The sequence below is a fragment of the Glossina fuscipes genome, unplaced genomic scaffold (genome assembly GCF_014805625.2).
Source record: "Glossina fuscipes isolate IAEA_lab_2018 unplaced genomic scaffold, Yale_Gfus_2 1, whole genome shotgun sequence".
NCBI classification, from domain to species: Eukaryota; Metazoa; Arthropoda; class Insecta; order Diptera; family Glossinidae; genus Glossina; species Glossina fuscipes.
The window spans coordinates 18,494,744-18,516,800 of NW_023998415.1; the positions used below are offsets into that span (position 1 = coordinate 18,494,744).

Sequence of the window (22,057 nt, forward strand, 5' to 3'; positions counted from 1 at the left end):
TTTAACTGCGCATAAAGCTCTTTGGGGCTTTTTGAATTGCCTAACGTTCCAGTTTCTTTTTTTTTCAAATAAAAATTTTATTATCTTCGATTTTTTACTTTATTATTATATTAACAAAAAAAAAAAAAAAAAATTAAAATAAAACAAAAAATTAAATTGATATTTATGTTGATGTGTGTATGTAATGATGTATATATATTTGTGAGTTATAATTATTATGCTAGATAATACATATAAAAAACAAGTATTGAGAAAAGAACAAAAAAAAAAAAGTAAACAGATTCATATAAATTTGTTAAAAATACCGAGAGTGTTTTCATCTTAACAATTTTCCGTTAATTCTCTTTTCTGCGTTTTTTTTTTTTTTAAATAAATAAATTTTTAGTACGAAAAATAATCAGACTTTGATTCTAACAATTAAATTCAATTAACAAATATATGAATATATACATGTACGTATATATATATATATATATATATATAAATATATATATAAATATATAAATATATATATAAATTAAATATATATATAAATTAAATACATATATATACATATATATATATAGATATGTAAACGAAATATACGAATTTTTTTTTACATAAAAACGCCAACAATAAATAAAATTTTGATATTAAAACTAACATTATGCGAAAACACTCCTTTTTTTTTGTTTATTTGTTTCATTAAAATATAATAAAAATAAAAACATATTTTTTTTTATATTAAAAGAAAACAAAACAAAAGGAAAACATCGGTGACATAAATATGTAACAAGCAGGCTGTGATTCTTAAGTTAAGGCATTGTTTGTTTGCTTGCTTTTCCTTTCCCAATGATTGCTTCATTCATTTAGAAAATTATTATTTTTATTTATTTTTGTTTTGGTTTTTTTTTTTTTTTAAATAAATAAATCAACTTTATTTTTATTATACACATGTTCTTTTTTGAATAATTGGAAAATTTGAAAAAAAAATTCACAAATTGTTTCTCTTAAGATATTTGGATTTTCTTCTTCTTTAATAATATGAAACTTATATATATAACCATGTGTGTATATGAATATGTCTTTGCTAAAAAGAAGTGGAAGGAGGAGGAGAAGGAGGTGGAGAGGGAGGAGGAAGTGTAAAGATATAGAAATTAATTTTCTTATTCGTGTTAATAATAATAATAATTCTTTTGGATTAAACATTTCTTTTGTTGTGTTTTCCTTTATCTTTCTTTTTTTTTTTTCTTTTCTTTTTTTGATAATAATAATTAATTAATTGTCATTGACTATTCTTAATTAAAAATTGCTGTTTGTCTTACGTGTTGTTTTGGTCTTTAATTTTTTTGTTTTTTTTTTTTTTTCTATTTGTTTTTTATTTTTGCTTTACAAGTGAACATCACGCGGTTAAGACAGTGCATTGTCGTGTACCGGGAAGTTCTTAAAAAAAAAAAAGACCGTTTTTATTAAAATGAATCAAATATAACTAAAGACATTTTATTTTTATATATAAAAAAATTAAAATGAAAACAAAAAAAAAATTCATATTTTCAATATGCTCGTAATGTGTATAAACCTAGAAAATATATATATGTATATATATATTTTTATATATATTAAATAATCCATATTAATTAAATATATCTGTATATTAGTTTCTATTGTTTCAAATTTTTTTTTTTTGTTTTTGTGTAATTTAAATTCTTTTTTTTTTTAATGTTCATTATTTTATTATGATTTTCCCCTTTTATCAATCTGTTATTTATTATTATAATAATTTTTTTTATAATTTTTATTTCAATATTGCTTTTACGTTTCCATTAATATCAAGTGTTTATTGTTTCATTATCATTTTACACTTTATTTTATACATATATACGCATGTATACGTTTGTATATATATATATATGTATATATATATATATATATATAAACGTGTATATACATATATACATATATATATAAATTTAAGTTTCTTTTTTTTTTTCTTTCATTCGAATAAGAGCGTTCCGTGGTTCTTTTTCTCTATGTTTAATCTAATTTTTGTAAATACTCTAAATATTCGATTTTAACTTGTTTTGTTTTTACCCTTTTTATTATATTAGTTTGTGTTTTTCGCTTTTTTTTTTCTTTTATTGTTCATTTTTATTTTGTTTTATATTTTGTCTTCAGTTTGTATCCTTAACGCATTACTCTTGATATTGTTGTTGTTGTTGTTGTTGTTGTTATTGCAGCCTTTTTGTAACTTGTATTCTTTTTTTTTTTTGTTTTGTTTTCTTTTTTAATTTTTATTTAATGTATTGGCGTTTTGACGATGGTGTTTGGTGCAATATAATGGTAACCGGGAATTGGCAGACCGGCAGTTTCCATCGATATTCTGCAAACAAAAATGAAATGCAATCAAGAATCTGTTCTAATATTATTTAATCAGAAAAAAGTTGTGTTCATATACCAACTCTTCATCAAGGCATATATACATGTATCTGCCTGTGTCTGGTCTGTCCATATGATTGAAACTGTCAAAGTCCCAAAAATTGTAATAGGTGTACGAAATTTAAACAAAATGAAACTGTATTTGTCTTTGATTGAATCTTACACAACACCTTCCACTAGGCTTGCTTATGATATTTGGTCGCATTCTATGCGTTACGAACGTGTTAAATAAAAGAATGCTCTCTTAATGATCCTACTCAGATCATGTCTAAATATAAGCAAAGTAAATCCATACTTTTTGCTTTAAATTAACGAACCGATTTAAATCATCTGCATTCATTTGCGGAAGGCTTCTCCCTAATACACAAAATCGATAGCTTTGATTGTAGGTTATCGCGAATTCTGGATGAAATGATATAAAAACCATTCCTTTCGATCAAGTTTTTCTGCTTTTTTTTTTTTCATTAAATAAATATATTTAAGCTTGAAGTTCCCTAATATTTGTCTTAAAAGGATTTTTTTGATTCTTTGAGGTAAGATGACTTAAAACTACTGCTACGTTCCAAAATGCAGCATAAAGTGAATATAAAGCGTTTTCTATAACTGTTTAATGAATTATTCCAAAGCTTTTTAATATATATGTTATATTAACCTTAGGATATCACATAAAAAGAAGAGCAATCGGACGATTGCCCGTGTATGTGTATGTTTATATAAATATATATATATATATATTTATGTATATATATAATATATATATATAATATATATATATATATTTATGTATATATATATATTTATGTATATATATATATTTTTACATACATATATATTTATATATACATATATATTTATATATATATTTATATATATATATATATATATATTTATATATATATATATATTTATATATAAAACTTGTATTCAAAGCTATGCCAAAAAAAGTTATGCATAATTATCTGCCATACACAAATAAAAGTCCTTAACATAGATGATTTAAAGTTTTATTTCCATCAAAATGGTAATCTTAAATATATAACATGTGTTTATGTATGCTTGCTTAATGGATGTAATATGAAAGTGGATTAATTATGTTAATATATTGTGGTGTATTTGTTTCTAATAAGTAACAATGTTTTTGCTATAAAGACTGTATAAAGCCCGGTATTTACTTATATTTTATGTGTGTGCATGTGAGTGGTTATGAGACAAAAAACAATTCATTAAAAATAATCAAAATTTTTTTTTTCTTTTTCGCAAATTCGTTTCTTTAATAAACCTCTCTCTGAAGCACTTTTACTTTTTTTTTTTTGTATTTAAAATAACAATAATTTTGTATGAATATTATTGCTTCATAAAAGTATATAGAAAATAAATGTACATTCAAATAATATAAAATTAAAATTAAATTAAATTGCAATAACACACAAAAATAAGGATATTAATTTTAAATCGAATTACACTTTAGAGCATATTTGCCGATTGCTGCTTACTACGCTTGATGAGCAATTGGTTTTTTGTTTTTTGTTTTTGTTTTTGTTTTAAATTACGTGTACATGAGAACAATTTTCATTTTTCAGTCTACTATTACAACAAAATCTACATATATCTACGAAAAAGATATTGCATATTGGATATCGTATCGTGCGCTCAGCTATGCGAATAAAACTATTACAACTATTGTTTTTTGGAGGCTGAGTATTTGGATTGAAAAGGCAGTTCATTGGATTTCATTTTATTATTCGTACATTTTGTTGTTCAGTATACCAATGCAAGGAAAACTTCATGCAATTTTACCTAACTGCTTGCTTGCTGGTGAATTGCATGAAATTTTCTTGCTTGCTATATTAAAATAGAAGAAAAAAATGTTTCATGCAATTTTGCTCAAAAGTGCTTTTGTTTTGTTTCTTTACGGTGAACGGAGAGATTGATTTAATAATACAATAAGTTGATTAACTTAAAGGTGTTATTCGATGGCAATTATAATTTAAATTTTATTTGCCTGCATAATTTATTTATTTATTATTATTTATTTATTATTATTTATTTATTTATTTTTTTTTATTTTTTTTTATTTCAAGTTTTTCTTTTATTATGTTAAAGTTAATGTCTAAAAATTATGAGCGAATTGGTCCTTATTATTTTAACATTAATAACTGGAATTCTAACTTCTTTAAGAAGTTTAATTATTATTATTATTATTATTATTATTAAATGATTAATTTATTTATTTTATTCTTGTTCTTACTTTTCTGCTCATATGACTATAAGTTAATATAATATATATTATTTTCATTTACTTTAAGCCTAATAAAAAGTATCCTAAAATTAAAACTACTACTAACATAAAAACGGGGGTTCTTAAATTTTTTGTTTTCTTTTTTCGAATTTTAGTGAAATTCTTTTTTTTTATACCCATCGCCGTGTAAAATGACCAATTGTCAATAGATATGCGCCAAATTAATTTTTCATTCGTTTATGGTTTTTGATAAAAATAAAAGAATGTTCGCATGAATGAGTTGAAAAATTCTAATTTCATTTATTGTTCAATATAATTAAGTTTGTGTATATTATATATTTGAAAATTTTGAAACCGTTACGCTCCGATTTTAATCACTTTTGACTTATTGCTTGCTGCTGTTGATTAAATCAAGAATGTAAACAATAATGAAAACCTCTTTTCCCTTTTACTTTATTAGTTTGGAAGATGTCTTGGATAGTATGCTTGCCTTAGAGGTTTCATAGTCGAAATATGAGTTCAAAAACTCCAAGATTGGTAACTTATCACTTTTCATTTAATATTAATGAAAAATTGAATAAGACACAACGAACTGAAGATTTCACATTAAAACAAAATATAGAAGAGAAATTATTTGAAAAATTTCAAAATTTAGATCTACAGTTATTCAATACTTTGAAAATATTTCGAATTTGAGCGCGGACTGACCCTCAGTTAATTAAGATCGCAACAGGAAAACACAAAAATTAATAAACTTTATCTTTAACGTAATGTTTTTCAAAGACATATATATATATATATATATATATACCGTTTGATAAAGTAAAGGAGACTAACTTCTACTGTTATATGAACGAACTTCTTTAAATAAAAATATCTCACGATCAACTCACTCGAATTTTGGCAAGCAGTAGGGCAATATCGGCCAGCGAACGAATTGCAAAGCTTTTGTTTACGTTGTTAAAGCGATAATCGGCCAATCAATACTGACTGACCCGATTGGAAAGCTAAGTATATATCCTAAGAGAAGCGGTCTGAGCAATTTCTGTGTTTCTACGATCACTTGTTTTCATTATGTAAGCATTCGAGATCCACTCACACTTTTGATACAATAAGAGAAATATGAATACAATTTAACACATGAAATTCAATTTCTCTCAGGCAAATATTTGGCATTTCTTGTACTTGAAGATAATTCTTTTGTTATTGAATTTTTCATATGTATTTATTAAATCTACACCTTAAAGCCGCCATCAAGTGCATACATTTGCGATAAAATGTTGTTCAAACGAACAAACTTGATCCCTAATTATATATCCCTATATCGTTCCCGCCAGATTAAGATCTCTTTACATGTTTTTTTGTTTTTTTTTTTCTACTTTGGCGTATGTCTTCTATTCCGTGCAACATGGGCGACAGTCAGAAAGAAGAGAGGAGTGAAAAAGAAATCGGGGAAAGTGATGTGATTGCCGCAGCCCACTGGATGGGGGGATCTCGCCCAATCAATAAGTATTATGTCGCCTTTCGCGACTGAGCATTGATTACGGTTACGACCAAAGAAAAGTCTACCGCACTTGAGATTCGATTTTACAGGTTGGCAAGAAACTGATCATTTCTTCTTCATTTATTTATTTAATTTTTTATTTTTTTGCAAATTAATGAAAGCAACTTTTTGTCCGGAACTTTTAAAATAACAAAACAAAATGTTACTCCTAATTATTGTTAGATATAATTAATGAGATAAATTCTATTAAGCAATTCTTGTACAGAGTATAAATAAAGCTAATACATTTGTTAAAAAATTCAACTCAAGGTGTTCTATTGAAAGCGCACTTTCTATATATATGTAGCGATTAATTTGTTGGCCACCCCTGCCTTGTAAGTTGATTTTTAATTCGAACACTATTTTATAGTGAAATATTTATTTTTAATTTGAAAACTATTGAACATCTTCGGCGATGGGTTAGATATTAAGAGACGACTTAGGATTATTCAAGGGTTTTTAGCTTATATCGTAAAAATATGCTGATACTACACAAGTGAATTATATCCTGAACATTTTATAAACTTTCTTTCCTTCTTTTTAATGATTATATATATTATATATATTTTATATTATATATATTATATATATTATATAATATATATATATATATATATAGATATATCTTTTAATATGTGTTGAATTTAATGTGAATTATATGCTCTTTTACATACAAATGTATGTGAAATTTCGATTGTTAAAAGCAAGTGTTATAAGAATAAGTATAGTTAATAATCATAATAATAATAATAATAATAATAATGATAATAATAATAATGTCAATATAATAGTAATAATAAATAGTCAATATGTGAGCCGTATAATAGGTATGCAATTGTTATTATATAAATTGTTTATAAGCCAGTATAAAATATGAATGTCATCATTGTCATGTTAAATAATTTTTTTTCTTTTTGGTGCATTTTTCTTTTTTTTTTAATATCTAATATTGATTGATTGATTGATTACATTAATAACACGTGTGCAATCTAATCTCTCTTGTCGTTTAAGTATTTTTCACCAAATATATGAAACCAATTATATAAATTTATATTGGAAAGACAAATCGTTGAAAAAAAAAAAAAAAAAAAATCAACGGAATAGATTTTAATAATAATAATAATAATAATGAAAGCGAAGCTAATGCTAATGGCACTCCGTGAAAATAAAACTATGCGCAGTATTTGATAAGAAAAAAAAAAGAAGCAACACAAAGGAGAAGAATAGAACTTTGGTTAAAACTAAGGCCTTGTAAACAATAATAATAATAATAATAATATTAATAATAATAATATGTGATATTTTTATAAATCCCGATATTTTTGGCTGATAAGTATCTCATACTTAATCAACCTGATATATATTTGGGGATACAAATTCATTATAGTGAAAAGAAATTTAGGCCGATCGTATAATGGTTTTCACTCTACTTGCAATATCAATACCCAAATTGGTGGCTTAAGCCGTTTTGTGAAATCCAGGCCTGATCGCATAACACCATCACTATAGATTGTTATTTTATTTTACTTTAATATTGATAATCAAATTTGTATGCAATTTTGTTGAAGTGCATGAAACGTAAAAAGGGGTTTAAAGCGTAGTAGAACACTCTTAGTAAACCTTCAGAAAAGAAAAGTAAGAAATTTCAATTAACTAAAAGACAGTTGAAATTGAATTTACTTTGTTTTCTGCATATATGTTACGATGGCGCTTGATATATATGCCAGAGGTAAATTAAACCCTTGGATGGAGTAGCGGAAACCGCTTGTTTTGTAATTTCAAGGGGAACGTAAATATTTGCCGTATCTGAACGATACGAGTTTACTGTCTTTCATATGCGTTTTAATGAAACTTGAATGCATGTCCGCACAAGATCTTATAAGATAGTCGGTTTTGCATTACATTGGAGATAATGTAAAAAATGGTCAGATAATCCTTAGAAACGCTTTATATCAGATGCATATGTAAGAATCTACAAATTTCTGATAATGTCTACATAAAAAAGGGGAAATATAAATGGTATAGTCTTTGTCTTCGGTACCGACATTGTTCAATTTCAAATGATTTTCTTTCTAGAATATTAAATTTCATTGCATCCCTTTCCTTTATTAAGGAAAAATAACAATAATAATGTCCATAGCGAATATAATTAAAGAGAATCTTTAATATATGAATATAAGTATAACGATAACGTCATTCGTGTAAAATGAAGGCTGTTTAGCAGCTTAGCTTGTTTTTCATTTAAAAAGCTCAACGAAGCAAAATGGAAAAGAAATTCAGAAATTCTGAATAAAATCAAGTATATATATATATATAATTATATATATACGTATCGTGTATGTATTATACACACATACATATATGTATATATATTAAAAAATTTCATTTTTAATTTTATATATCTATGTATATATATATGCTATATAACATATATGACATATATGCAAAAAACAAACATATATTAATGTAAAAATAAAAACTTTAAACTTATAACTTAACAAAGGCTCTTCAAAATTTGTCTATAAAATTTTTTTCTAAAAAAAATTCTTTTTAAACGCCTTTCATGTGCGTTACCCGTTGATCGCCAATTATTATTAATTATCAACGATGTGATTAATCTCCGAATTGTGTCTTGTTTATTTACTTTAGTGCCGTTTCTGCACATGCGTAATAACTTGCCTAGCAAGGTCTGGCGCGTACCACAACAAACTTTCCTTCATTTGCATTATCATTATTTGAAAAATAATGTTAATTTATTTTATATTTCTTTTGTTTTTGCTTTTTTAGTATATGTATTTTGAAGAATTTCTGATTTTTTTCCTAAGATGCATTTAATATGGATTAAATTTGTTACGAGCTTTTTCGGTCTCGGCATTGCCGTCCGAGTTATGATTGCGGAAACGCGAAGAAGCGAAACTTTTCGTACGATGTACGCCGGTTGTCTGAATTGGTGGACCACTTAGGGTAGCCAAGCCCCCCAATAAATCAGACAGACTGCCCAACGCTGTCAAACTGGTTAGAGCGTTTAACGCCCCCGGCTTAGTTAAGAGTTGGGCCAGCGGTATAGCCGAAGCTAATGAGCTAGCCGCAGCTGCCAAAGGATTGGCTAAAGCTGGTGTTGTATTTGTTGTACTCAATACGCTCGTATTATTTGTTCCTGTTGCTGTGCTTGTGTTGTTGTTATTGTTATTATTATTATTATTGTTGTTGCTATTGTTATTATTATTAAGTGTTGTAGATGTAGTTGAATTTGAATTAGTTGTATTTGTTGTATTATTAGTGTTGCTGTTGGTGCTAGACTGTCCTCCAGCCGCTGCAGTACCATTAGCTGCATTATTTGCCTCTTGGAGATTTGCCTTCTGCAGTTCGACGCTGTAAAAAGGGATAAAGAGAGAGAGAAAGAGAATAGGAGAATAGGATATTGTTTGTATGGTTGAGATGTTGAGAGATAAGGTTTGATTAATTTTTTTTTTTTTTTTTTTTTTTTTTTTATTCTATTTCATGGATTTTGATTTTGTGGAATTGAGTTGAGGTGTTTTTTTTTCTTTTTTTTTTTTTTTTAAATATAGCAAAAATTTTCAAAGATTATTTTTTAATAAGGTTAAGGAGGGATTTTTTTGTGGATATCGTAGGGTAAAAAGTTTGCTGACATGCGATAAAAACCGCGCATTGTCGTTGAGCATGTCTTCTACCGATTTCATTTGAATGCAAACATACAGTGATGATAGTTCGCGATTTCTGAATATATCTCCGAAATGCTAATAACCCACCCACCGCATAATAGACTTTTCTTATTTAACTATCCTTTAATTTCATTAATAAAAGAATACCTTTTAATGCAAAGGGAAAAAGAAAGAATGTAATTATATATATATATATATATAAATTAGTAACACACAGAAGTGATTTTTTCATCTTGAGCGGAATCTGTTGTTCTTGCTGTTATTGCACCCTTCACCTGCATAGAAATTTATAGATGCAAAGAAGGATTTATAGAAGGAATCCAGCCGAGATCGGTATAAGTATGATTCCGTTTTCATTTTCATGTTTTAATCGAATATGAGCATATGCCTTAAGCGTAAAAATTGATATACAAATTGAAAATATTAAGTCGATTAAGAAATCACATAAGTATGCCTTCGCAAATACAGAAACTGCTTAGGCGTTTACGTTTGTATTATACTCACCAGATGAGTAAAAGCGCATGGCGAACGTCTTTACAATATATTTGCTTTTTCAACGCGCAATTTGTCTATTTACCTACGTCTACATCACTCCAAGTCGCGATGAGATAAAGCAATGAAACATGATATACATGAGATTTCTGTATATCAAATTTCTAAATGGTACACATTCGATACATAAGATTAAGAAATTGAATTTAAAAAAAAAACATTTTCGACAATACTTAATATTGCCGCAATAACTTGCAACACAGGGTAGACAACGCTTTAAAATTTGTAGGCGTTGCATATGAAAACCTAACAGTTTTATTTATTTGCTTGCAGCGTAATCGAGTTTTGCCTGAATATTTCAAACCTTTTACAAGGATGTGCTTTTATAAAGCAGGACTTTAAAACTAACTAGAAGAGCAAAAGATATTACATATGCACCCAACTTTTTTTACACGGTCTTTTTTCTTCCTTAGAGGAATCAAGACCGACAAATGTGCTTGGCATATTTTCACATATCTACTGATGATAGCATTCTTGAACCAGTTCGTAATAAACGTGCACTCTTGTTATCAAATACCGCTATATAATTGCAGAATTGATATTTATTCTTAATTTCAATTGAAATTGTTATATGTTTCAGTTATGGACTGCAGCATTTTCACTGTGCATTAATTTTAATTTTTTTAATTTTTTTTTTTACTTTTGTAATAAAACTGAATGCTTTTCGTTTTTTTATTAAGTATGCGATATGGATTTCAATATTATTTTTTATGTACGGGTTTTTTTCGGAAAATAGTCAGGATTTTTTCCATCTTACACGATTTTTTAAAATCGTGGAACATATCACGCCAAATTTATCATATGTCGCATGTATTTTTTTTTTGCACCATTTTCTGAGGAACCTATTTACCGTGTAAAAAAAAAAACGAGTTACTTGTGTATATATATGCATCTATATATGATTTTCGAATTATGTTATATTCGAATTCATATTTTTATAGAATTGGATAACAAATCACAGACAGTTGCGAAACAGCATATTTTTATACCAAACCTTTCGTATAAAAAGTTTTCTAAGAATTGAGCTGACTTATGGATCGAATTGTATTTGTCTTAAATTTTTAAAAATAGCTGAGCTTTTATTTTATATCAAGTTCCGCAGCTACATGAGAAGTATAAAACGATAATTGCTAGCAAAATGTGATTTATGATTCACGCAGTTTTATTTCTAGGAAGATTTCACATTCTCACTGATTCCGAATATATGGAAATGAATTTGTTCTTCTAGCCGGTTTTTTTAACAGAAACGTTTCTCATGTTTTTCAGAAATCTACGTATACCTCTGTGGATAGCGTCTCCGAAGCGTATTTCTGTAGGTTATAAACATTTGATACAACTCTAATATAACATATCAGAATTGGTGTTTGTAGTAATAAAATAAATAACTATTTCATAATCGTTTGCGTTATCTGCTTTAAGTTTGGGGAAAAAGCATCCTATAATAATGGTTTGACAGCAAACATGAAATGATGGATAGATCCACATATTCCAAAATACTGGTGTTTACGTGTAACAGTATCCGGAGAATAAAATGAATAAACAAATAAATAAATAAATAGAAGAAAAAAATAAATTCTGTCGTTCTTCAAAGATGAAATAAATCGGTTCGATTGATTGCCAAGAGCAAGTAGCTGGGTTCACGGCAAAAAAAAAAAAAAAAAAATTCGTTTTCCCCAAACGTTAAGTTTTTTTGAATTTTTTGCATCCTAGTTTAATGCTAGCGAGTACCGGTGTTTTTGTAAAATATCTTTTGCTCTTTTCCTTAAAATAATCTCCACATAAAAAAGATGATTCCCCTTATGAGAATATTTGCATTCAAATAATAATTTTAGGTTTATTTTTTATTGAATTGTTTTTTTTTTTTTTTTTTTCTTTTTTTTTTTTCATATTAAGGAATCATAAGGGATTTTGGTTTGTTTGGTTTAAATAAACGTCGATGCATCTCCAATAATCCAATTATCTTCTGTTTTTCTTTTTTTCCTGGATATTAAAAAAATGCGCTGGCTATAAGCTTTCTTGTATTTACTACTTAGCAACAAACAATTATAATTAAATTACTTAAAATCTAACCGTACGTTCACACACAGTTACAGATCTGCATACATCTAAATTAATATATATGTACAAATTTTATATAAGACATGGAATGTTTGTTCGTCAGGAAAGAAGGTTGGCGGTTGGTGGCAAGTGAGAGAAAGGATATTTTCAAAGAAGAATTTGGAATAGTACTTATTTAGAGACTTGATTGTGATTGAAGGAGGGCAAATATATCATCTATTGATTTTTGGGTAATGATATCAAAAAGCACATACAGGAATGGTATAAATTTTGTTTTTGTTGGCGGCAGGATGAACATGATCAAAGAAATATTATAGTTCTGGTAAAAAAAAAAAAAAAAAAAAAAAAAAATTAATAATTTTGAACGCTCTTAATATAATAGTGATCATTATATTTTACATATATGTGTGTATATATTGTCAAGTACACAATTATACGCTTGGTTGTACTTTATTATGTACCGGTATGTTATGTGTATATGTTTGTATGTCATTGAAGGTACTCCTCCTCCCCTTACGCGATGTAAATTTTTTTCTCTGTTTTATTTGTCTATACATTATTTCTTGATTTATTTTTTCAATATTCAATCAATCATCAATCAAATCAATTCGACAAAATTATTATTTCTCTTCACTTTTTTTTTTTTTGCCCATTATTGCGGGTATTCTTCTTTAGTTTTTCTATTTTTTTTTTTTTGTTTTTTTTTTTTATTTTTGTCTCTAAACTCACCCACTATTTAGTTGTTACGATGCCAATACTTACCTCATGTTGATTAAGTATTGTGCCAAAGCGACCGAATCAGGATTACCGCTGATAGTGATGGTACGATCGGTATTGCCACCTTCACGCTCTTCGCAATTTGAGATGCGTATCATGGCACCGGAAATTTGACGTATTTCAGCTATTTTAGTGCCGCCCTTGCCAATAATGCAACCAATCAAATCATTTGAAACTGTCATCTCATGTTGCTGCTGCTGGGCGCGATTTGTATTGGCTGTACGTAGCTGAGAACCGGCTAGAGCAGCCAAAGCTACTTATTATATCAAAAGTTAAATATTCATTTTATTATTATGAATGTCTAGAAATGATTATAATAATAATATATTGCTGCTAACCTGTTGGATTTAAGCCACCGGTATTGGCAGGAGCCATGCCAGCTAAGCCCAAGGCAGCTAAACTTGCCAGTGGATTCTTGGCCACCTACACGAAGAGATAGGAAAGAAGACGACAAATGGGGAATAGATTACAACAGTGTTTAATCGAAAGCTATCTGCAAACGCAACTAAATATTCCAATAGAACTTTAAAGGACGCATAATCAATAATTGAAAAGAAAACAACGATAATAGACGTTCATAAGAGTAATAATAATAATAATAATAATAGTAAGAAGAAAAAAAAAGAAGAAAATATATAAAATTAATACAAACACGAATAACATAACCACTACTTCTAACGAGTGCTGTCATATATAATTAAATTAATGTTTATACAAACACGTATAATAGTAATAATAATAATAATGATAAGAAAAAGAAATCAAACAAATTTTATGTACACAAGTTTGTTTAGTTTTTGATTATTATTATTATTTTTTTTTTTTATTATTGTTATATTTGGCGTAGCAATTGTAAAGTAACTAAATTAAATTTGAAGAAATTATTGTTAATTATAGAATAAGTATAAATTGATTACTTTCAATTTTAAAGTGTTGTCCTTTTACCACCAACCACCAAATTTACTGAATACACTTCGGGACCGAAACAGTACAAAACACGCGTGATTCTATACAAAAATATCGCTAAGCAAATGAACAAAGTCAATTATGTTATATTTGTCCGTAGTATTTATTCACTCACTTAGAAGCGAACGGTAGGGTAGACAAGAGGCTTTAGTTACTCGTTAACGATTTTTTTGGTCACCCATAATCAACAGGAAATTATTACAAGAATAAAACAAGGAAAAGAAAAAAAGGAAGGAAATAACTACGCATAGGGGACTAAAATTAATTATTGTCAAATGTGACGACTTAAAAGATGATAAACATGGTATACTTTGCGTTATATCCTAAGATCGGCATAAACAAAATTCAATTCTTCAATTGTATATTAGAACTGAGTAGGATTGTATTGAGTAGAAGTGTACTCGTGCGTACGATTCGCATCGTCTCATTTTTGTAGACACTATTATTATATTATATTAATTGCGTCATTCCCAGTAATGGCTAAGTTAGTCCGAAGGAGAAATAACTTTCAAAATTAAATCATTTTTGCAAGAAAACTTCGCAGACCTAACTTGCCTCCTTCTATGACAGTATATTTCTGCTGCTGCATATGAAACGTATTTTCATTTGAAAGGTTGTGATGCATTTTTATATTTTCGAAAGTCAAACAGTCGAGTTTCGCCACATAAATGAGTTTCTTATTTCCATGTTTATCTAAGGCACAACAACACTACGCAAAATGCATTAAGATGAAACAAAAAGCAACTCCAAATGGTCTGAGTAGATGTAGATGTTTCAGACGATGTAGATACTTAACGAAGCTCGGGCTACCGAACGAAATAATCGAAGTTTTTGTAAGTGAATTAAGAATTGATAAAAAAAAAAACAGAATAAATGCTTTACTTGAGTACGACACAATTCCAAATCAAATAGTGCTACTAAATCGGCCAGAGAAAAAATTCAATCCATCTATCCATCTATGTATGTATTTTTGCTTTTGAACAAACATTACTTTGATCGACGTAAAGCAATCCGTTAAATCAACGCGTCCGCTTCGTTAAAGATACGAAAAAATCACTGCTGCTACGAAAAATTAGCCCTACTACCGACCAATGCACATTGTCGCATAAGAGATTTTCCCTAAAAATTGACAATACTTTTAGGTAGCGTACGAATTATTCTTCTCTTCTTAATAAACTCTAAATACTCTTTAAGAAGGAACGGGGTGGATAGCAAGTATGCAAGTAATTGCGGATCTTTGAAGAACCCAATAAAAGCTGAAGTCAGAACATTAAACGTTTCGCTTATATAGATACACCAACGAGTTTAACGAGATTTTCAATTTTTTCCATTTAAGGATGAGATGTAGATCGAGTAGCGCAACTAAAAAATGTCGAATGAACAATTCATATTCTTCACAGCTTTTTTTTGGTGGTCTTTTTTTAAAAATTTGTGAATTTGAAAAAAAAAAATTTTTTTTTTTTTTGAATCTTAAAAATTCCAAAAACTCGTGAACACACGAAAACATGTACCATTCGATGTACGAAATGAATGCCGCAGACGATAGTATATCTCAGAAACGGTTTGTATAAAGATATTTTATACTTTAATCGGCTTGGTTGACTTGGTTTTGTCATCAGTCAAGTCAAATTCTTGTTTACTAAATTTCTCGAGTAAAGAGTGAAGACATATCCTCAACATTTCGAGATAGCTTGCGAAGGCTGTAACTTTTCACGACTCCCTGTACCATATCTACATAATTTTTATTTTTTATGATGTCTCTTATGCATATTTCCCTAACGTTACAATGGAAAGAATAAACCAAGTATAGTAAATACACATAATACTCGCTCTCATTTAACAATGAGTGATGGATGAGTATGTGATAATATTCGTTGTTTTCAAACTGAATATAAATTTTTTCTTACACTGGTTAACATCGTATATAACGGAGATTAGGTTCGGCTTCGTTGATGGAGGGAGTGCTTGTCTGGCTGTAAAATTGCCATTAATTTAATTTAGTTGCTTTAATTAATTTAATTTAGTTACTTTGACGTTGCCCTGAAGAAAAATTTTCCTCATTCCAGTTATAAAATAATTATGAAAAAAAAAAAAAAAAAAATCCAAGAAAATACTTAACGGAGAATAAATTTGAAATAAATATGTGAAGCAAAAAAATTGCTTTTTGCTGTTTGTCTAGATGTGTGGTTGTTGTGTCAAGAAGTTTTTTTCTTTTCTTAAGGGTAAGCGGCGCTTTGGAAATTCAAGTATAACACACAGTAATATTTATATTTAGCTTTTGAAAGTAAACAGTACAGAAATAATAAGAAGGAGCTTAGGGAGTGATGGGGTGGGGGGGTGTGGGGGAAGAAATATATCGATAGAGAGAGCGCGTAGAGTGCGGGCGAAGATGAAGATACAGAATGTCATGGATTGGGAGCCGGGGTAAGGAGCGAGAAAAGTGTCAAAAGTCGGAAATGTGAAAAGAAAAATGCTGGTGGAGGAGAAGGCTTGAAAACATTTATACACCAATTACCTACAGCAGTGTAACCGAATTTTTCTCTTACAAATGTGTTTACAAAGTAGTTTTTTCCGCTTTTAATATAAAAACTTTGCTTTATATTGTGTTTGTTTGACAGAGAGGTAATAAAAGAAAAACATACAACAACAAAAAAAGGAAGTAATCATATAATGAAATAAAAAAAAAAAAAAAAAAAAGAAAGAAAGAAATGCACAGCAAACCTCATGCCATGCAAAAGAGAACAATAACATAACAGAATTGAGAAGTGAACGCAAGGAGTAATAGGAAGAGATGACATACTAAAGCGACGGGATAAGATGTTTAATTAAAAGCAATAATGTAAGAGCAAAATAGGGAAGCATAGGAGAGAATATAATTATAGGATAAGAATTCAATAATTAAAGCAAATGAAATCAGCTTTTGTCTCACATCGTTCCACGACTGATTTCCTTTGTCGTATTTAAAAAACAAAAAAAATAAATAAATAAATAAATAAATGTCTCAAAATAAAACCACCTACAAAAAAAACTCTAATGTTCAATTGTTCAGGTAGATCATAGCAACCAGGAGTAGCGGGGGTAGGGCCTAAATTTTACATAATTTACATATTGTACAATATAGATGTTTATGTGTATTCATAAGTACTTACACACACATACATACACACACACATACACACACACGCACATACATACAGAGAAAAAGTAAGAGAGAGAGAGAGAGAGAGAGAGAGAGAGAGAGAAAGATCATGGGAAGATAATAAATACAGGAGCAAAAGGGATGATACCATTAAAACATTAGCAAACTTATGGAAAATTGAAAACAGACTCAAAAAGATTTAGTTTTAGGTGTAATTAGTAGTAAATTTCATATATTTGTTTATATATGTGATAAAAAAAAAAAGAAGAAACTGTTGTTTGAGGGTCCGGAGGGAGGGCAGGCAGGCGGGCAGGTTGATTATGAATTGCGGACAATGGCCAGGGGTGGGGTTTTCAATTGGTTGTTTGTTTTTTTTATTTTTTCTTTTGCTTTTGTAATCGAAAAAAAAGAAATATGCAATCAATGGTTCAAACATCTTCTCAACCAAAACTCACATCGGGTAATTGCTGTAGGTGATGGTGTGCTGGTACCGCTCCTGGCAAATGTGCGCCCTTTAATAAAGGATCCGTTAAACCCGATATACCAGCGTGAAGACCACCGGTAGCCAAAGCAAGTGGAAATACTGGGCAGGTCTAAAGAGGTTTATTTTTTTTTTTTATTTATTTATTTATTTATTTTTTTTTTTTTTTGTATTTGCAGTGGTGGTGATGGTAGTGGTTGACGTCATTAATTCATCATATATAAAATAGTACAAGAAGTGATGTTTTGTTGTTGAATGTTTTATGTTTTCGTTTCATTTTTGAAATTTTAATAAATAATTAATAAAATTTTCATATTGTTTTTGTTGTTGTCATTGTTGTTTTGTAATTGCAGTGATATTTATTGTTTTTTTTTTTTTTTTGTTTTTTGAAAACAAATTGTTATATTTATTTTTAATTTTTATTTGTTTGGTTTGTTTGTTGAAATCAAAAAGAAATAAAGAAAAAAAATATAAATGAATTATTAACTAAAATAAATTCATTTTTTTTTTTGCTGCTGATGTTGTATATGCATATGCATATACGTATATATATATATATATATATATATATATATATATATACACATATATACATATATATCTATATATATATATATATACATATATATGAAACGAAAATAGAAGAGAAAATCCATTGAATGTACGCATGTATAAAACAGATAAACTCAGTGGAAAATAAACGTAGAAAGCGGAAAACTTAACAAACCACAAAAACGAAAACAATTCATGGAAAAAAAGTGTTAAAATTAAGAATTATGGACTACTAGTTTGTCACAATTAAATGCTAATGTAAAACAATTAAACGGAATAAAGAAGAAACTGCTTCAAGAGAAACAACAACAAATAACAGTTAGTTCTTTCTTTTCTTCAAAATTCTATTCATGTACCATTCCTTTAAATCGCGCGAGAACGTCCCAAGAGCATATATAAGCGTTTTTTTTTTTTTTGTTTCATTAATTTGCTCATGTTAAGAACACTTTGCTTTGAAGTTGACTATCCCCAGATAGAACGTGTTTCGCAACTTAAAGTTTCGTATAGACTTCCTTGAAATCTTCACTGTTTAATAATGAAATCGATTATAAATCAAATTTACATTTAACTTATCTCCACGTTTGGCGTTATGCTTGTATAATGAAAGAGGAAACACCCAACTATATTAGACTGACTATGATAATTCGCGATTTGTGTATGTGGGCATTTATTGCAGGCTCCACCGAACGGATCAAAGACCGTAACTTATAGTAGTATGTATAGTAGATATTCATTTCGAAATTATGTTACATATTTAATAGATATTTCTCGTAAGTTTTCATCGTCTGAAAGCTGACTATAGAGATATGTTTCTGACCGACCAACCGGCGCGCACACGAAAGATCGACAAAGATCAATCTTCTTTCAGCTTGGCTACTTAAGTACTTAATTACATAAAGTACTTATCGAAATTAACGATCATGAAAAAATGTCCGTCTCTACATTTAACATCGAACTTATAAATGTATGTAATAAAAGAGAAATGTATGCATGTAATAAAAGAGAAATTGTTACATTCGGCCTAAGCCTCAATCAATCAATCAATGATTTCGATTGAAACGTGAAAATTTTTTCATTTTTAAACCATTCGGCATTGTAACATTGCTATAATTATTTGAATATATTTTCACAGTAATAAAGAAAATTTTTGAGAATAAATTTGCTCTTCGACGAACACGTTCCAGATTGCAATTGAAATCTTCATCAGACGGATGGCAAAATTATTTCGTCTATTTGCATTCTACTTAAGTATATCTATTAAGTTTGCATATAATGAAGTCTCCAAAGTATAATTGTAAGTATCTGCGATAGGTATGAAAATCGCATTCGCAAGGGATTGCGGAAGAATTAAAAGAAAATATTTATACAACCTTTTGATTTATATCTTTGATACAGATCTAACTTAGAAGGAAGTGAAAACTTTTGAAATTGTCGGCATTCTTGAGCTTATTTCAATTCTAGAACTATTTTGCGAAGTAGTCATGTTTACTTTTTGTGTTCACTGTTGCGTTTTTCCTCATTTATGCGATTAAGAATCTTAAAAATAGTTAGACGGACGTACACCACAAGGGTGTTGATCCATTTATACAGTGGCAATAAACGCTGCACAGACTATATACACCTTGTGCGATGTTCAAGATGTATTTTGATGCTACATATGTTCCTGTCTATTCTTATTCTCGTCGAAGGAGTTTCTAATCGAGTCAACTCGTCTTGCGTTTCCGCACAAACACATTTATGCAAAAATCCACACTTTCCTTCGTCATTATAATTTACTTTATTTTTTCAGAGGGCAACCGTATGCAGTACACTCCCAGTTTTTAAAAACATGATAAAGGGCGACTACATATTCAAACTTTTCTTGTATCACTCGAGAGTTTACAAGTTCGCGAATTAGATAAACTGGTTCGGTTCTTCGAAAAGTCCAAAACTAGGTGATCGTTCTATGACATATTTCGGTGGAAGCGATGATAGCTTTTTCTTTACTTTTCGCACATTCAACCTAACTTCAATATGCGTTCATAACTGTTACCTCAATAACGCTATCAAAATAATTTGAATGAAAATATTCTCGCAAAAGATTGGTGTATACTATATACTACAAGGTGTGTTTAACAAAAAAAAAGTTAGCTTTGTGGATTCGATTTTCAAATTTTTGTCTTTGCCTTGGTACACATATATCGAACATGTATTGACATCATCAGTTATTTTGCTTTTCTTAGTTGGTAGTGTTTGACAGATATAAAGTTAAGACGTGTTTTCGTGCGCTTGGCGATTTTTTGCTATCAAAAAAAATGGATGAAAGAAACTGTATAAAAATTTTGTATAAAAAATAAAATCCAGTGATCCAATTCACTTAAAATATTGAATCTACTTTGAGCAGAAGAAAAAAATGTTTATAAATGGTACGGGTGACTGGGTAGTTTATTCCGAAATTGCGGAATTTTGACCAAACAAAACGGTCGCATAAGCATCAGGCGGGAGCTGTTGGAATGATCATAACTGAAACAGAAAAAAGCACGCCAAATTCGGTTTAAATGTGAGGATTTTGCTCAATATTTTCTTCGATTAGAATGGCGTTATGTGACTTGTGAGTTCTTCCCAGAAGATCATACGATCAATAGGAGGAATATTACGTTGAAGTTATGCTCGGTTTGCGTAAAGGCCGGGATTGTGCAACAACCAGTCATGGATATTGCACCACGATAATGCGGCAGCTCAGACCTCAGACCTGAAAATACCCATGAAAGGTCGGAATCTTATCATCGTGAAGGGGATAAAAATACCGCCTCGTTGGAAGGGCTCAAGACCATACCAAAAAGCACTTATCAAAAACGCTTCTACGATTGGAAAAAGGGCTGGCGCCAACGTATTATACCTAAGGGGAATTGCTTTAAAGAGCACAAAATGAATATTTTTCGGAAAAATAAAAAATGACCTTTTTTTGAACACACCTCGTATGTGTCTAGCCTAACCCAATGTATTAGTTTTCCCCCTTAATAATAAATATTTAAAACTAAAACAATGTGATATTGAATATGCTTCTCGCTCTCTGATTAATTAGATGATTAAATCGACAACTTAACCGATCGAATGACCTCTAAAAGCTTAGCATTAAACAATTAACTCACTCAATACTAACTTTTTGTAAGACTCGTCAATTTTTTCTATTTTCAAAACTGAATTCTCGTTTCGCGACTCAATATAATAGTCAATCTACATGAATTTTTTGCGGATTTGATAGAGCATTTGAATAAAATTAAACGAAAAAATTCTCGGATAACTAATGATATCTTAAATTGTGTAGAAAATTATTATAAGTAACAAAAATGAAACAATTCGTAGGATTTTAGTAAAAAATGAAGTAGAGAAAGAAAACCAAAAAGAAAAAGGAATTTCCACTCTAAATACTCCAAAACACAGTATATCGTCAAACATTATCTAAGCGAATGTTGATGATAAGTAATGGCGGTGATAGTGGCGGTGGGGAAGCGAGAAGAAAGACACAAAAACAACAGCACCGTTGTATCAGGCGCTGGTGTATCTACATTTAATGGCAATTATCTGCATGGGGAGAGATTATCCATATTAAACTAGGCCGTAAATGAGAGAGAGAGAGAGAGAGAGAGAGAGAGAGAGAGAGAGAGAGAGA

At 29.0% G+C, this 22,057-nt stretch overlaps 1 protein-coding gene across 9 annotated transcripts in view; it reads right to left on the reverse strand.

Moving 5' to 3' along the window:
* Positions 1-2,130: 2,130 nt before the first annotated feature.
* LOC119632435 (poly(rC)-binding protein 3) overlaps positions 2,131-22,057 on the reverse strand; it is a 36,218-nt gene continuing 16,291 nt past the window's right edge. The window contains exons 7-10 of one of the 9 annotated variants that reach the window (XM_038025337.1): positions 17,828-17,965; positions 13,606-13,690; positions 13,253-13,520; positions 2,131-2,359 (exon numbers count right to left, since the gene is read on the reverse strand). In XM_038025337.1, the coding sequence (XP_037881265.1) occupies positions 2,275-2,359; positions 13,253-13,520; positions 13,606-13,690; positions 17,828-17,965 (576 nt within the window). In that variant the 3' untranslated portion in view covers positions 2,131-2,274. Of the gene's footprint in view, positions 2,360-8,670; positions 9,570-13,252; positions 13,524-13,605; positions 13,691-17,827; positions 17,966-22,057 lie in introns of those variants that run through there. The other 8 variants (XM_038025336.1, XM_038025341.1, XM_038025332.1 and 5 more) reach the window with 8 other exon arrangements.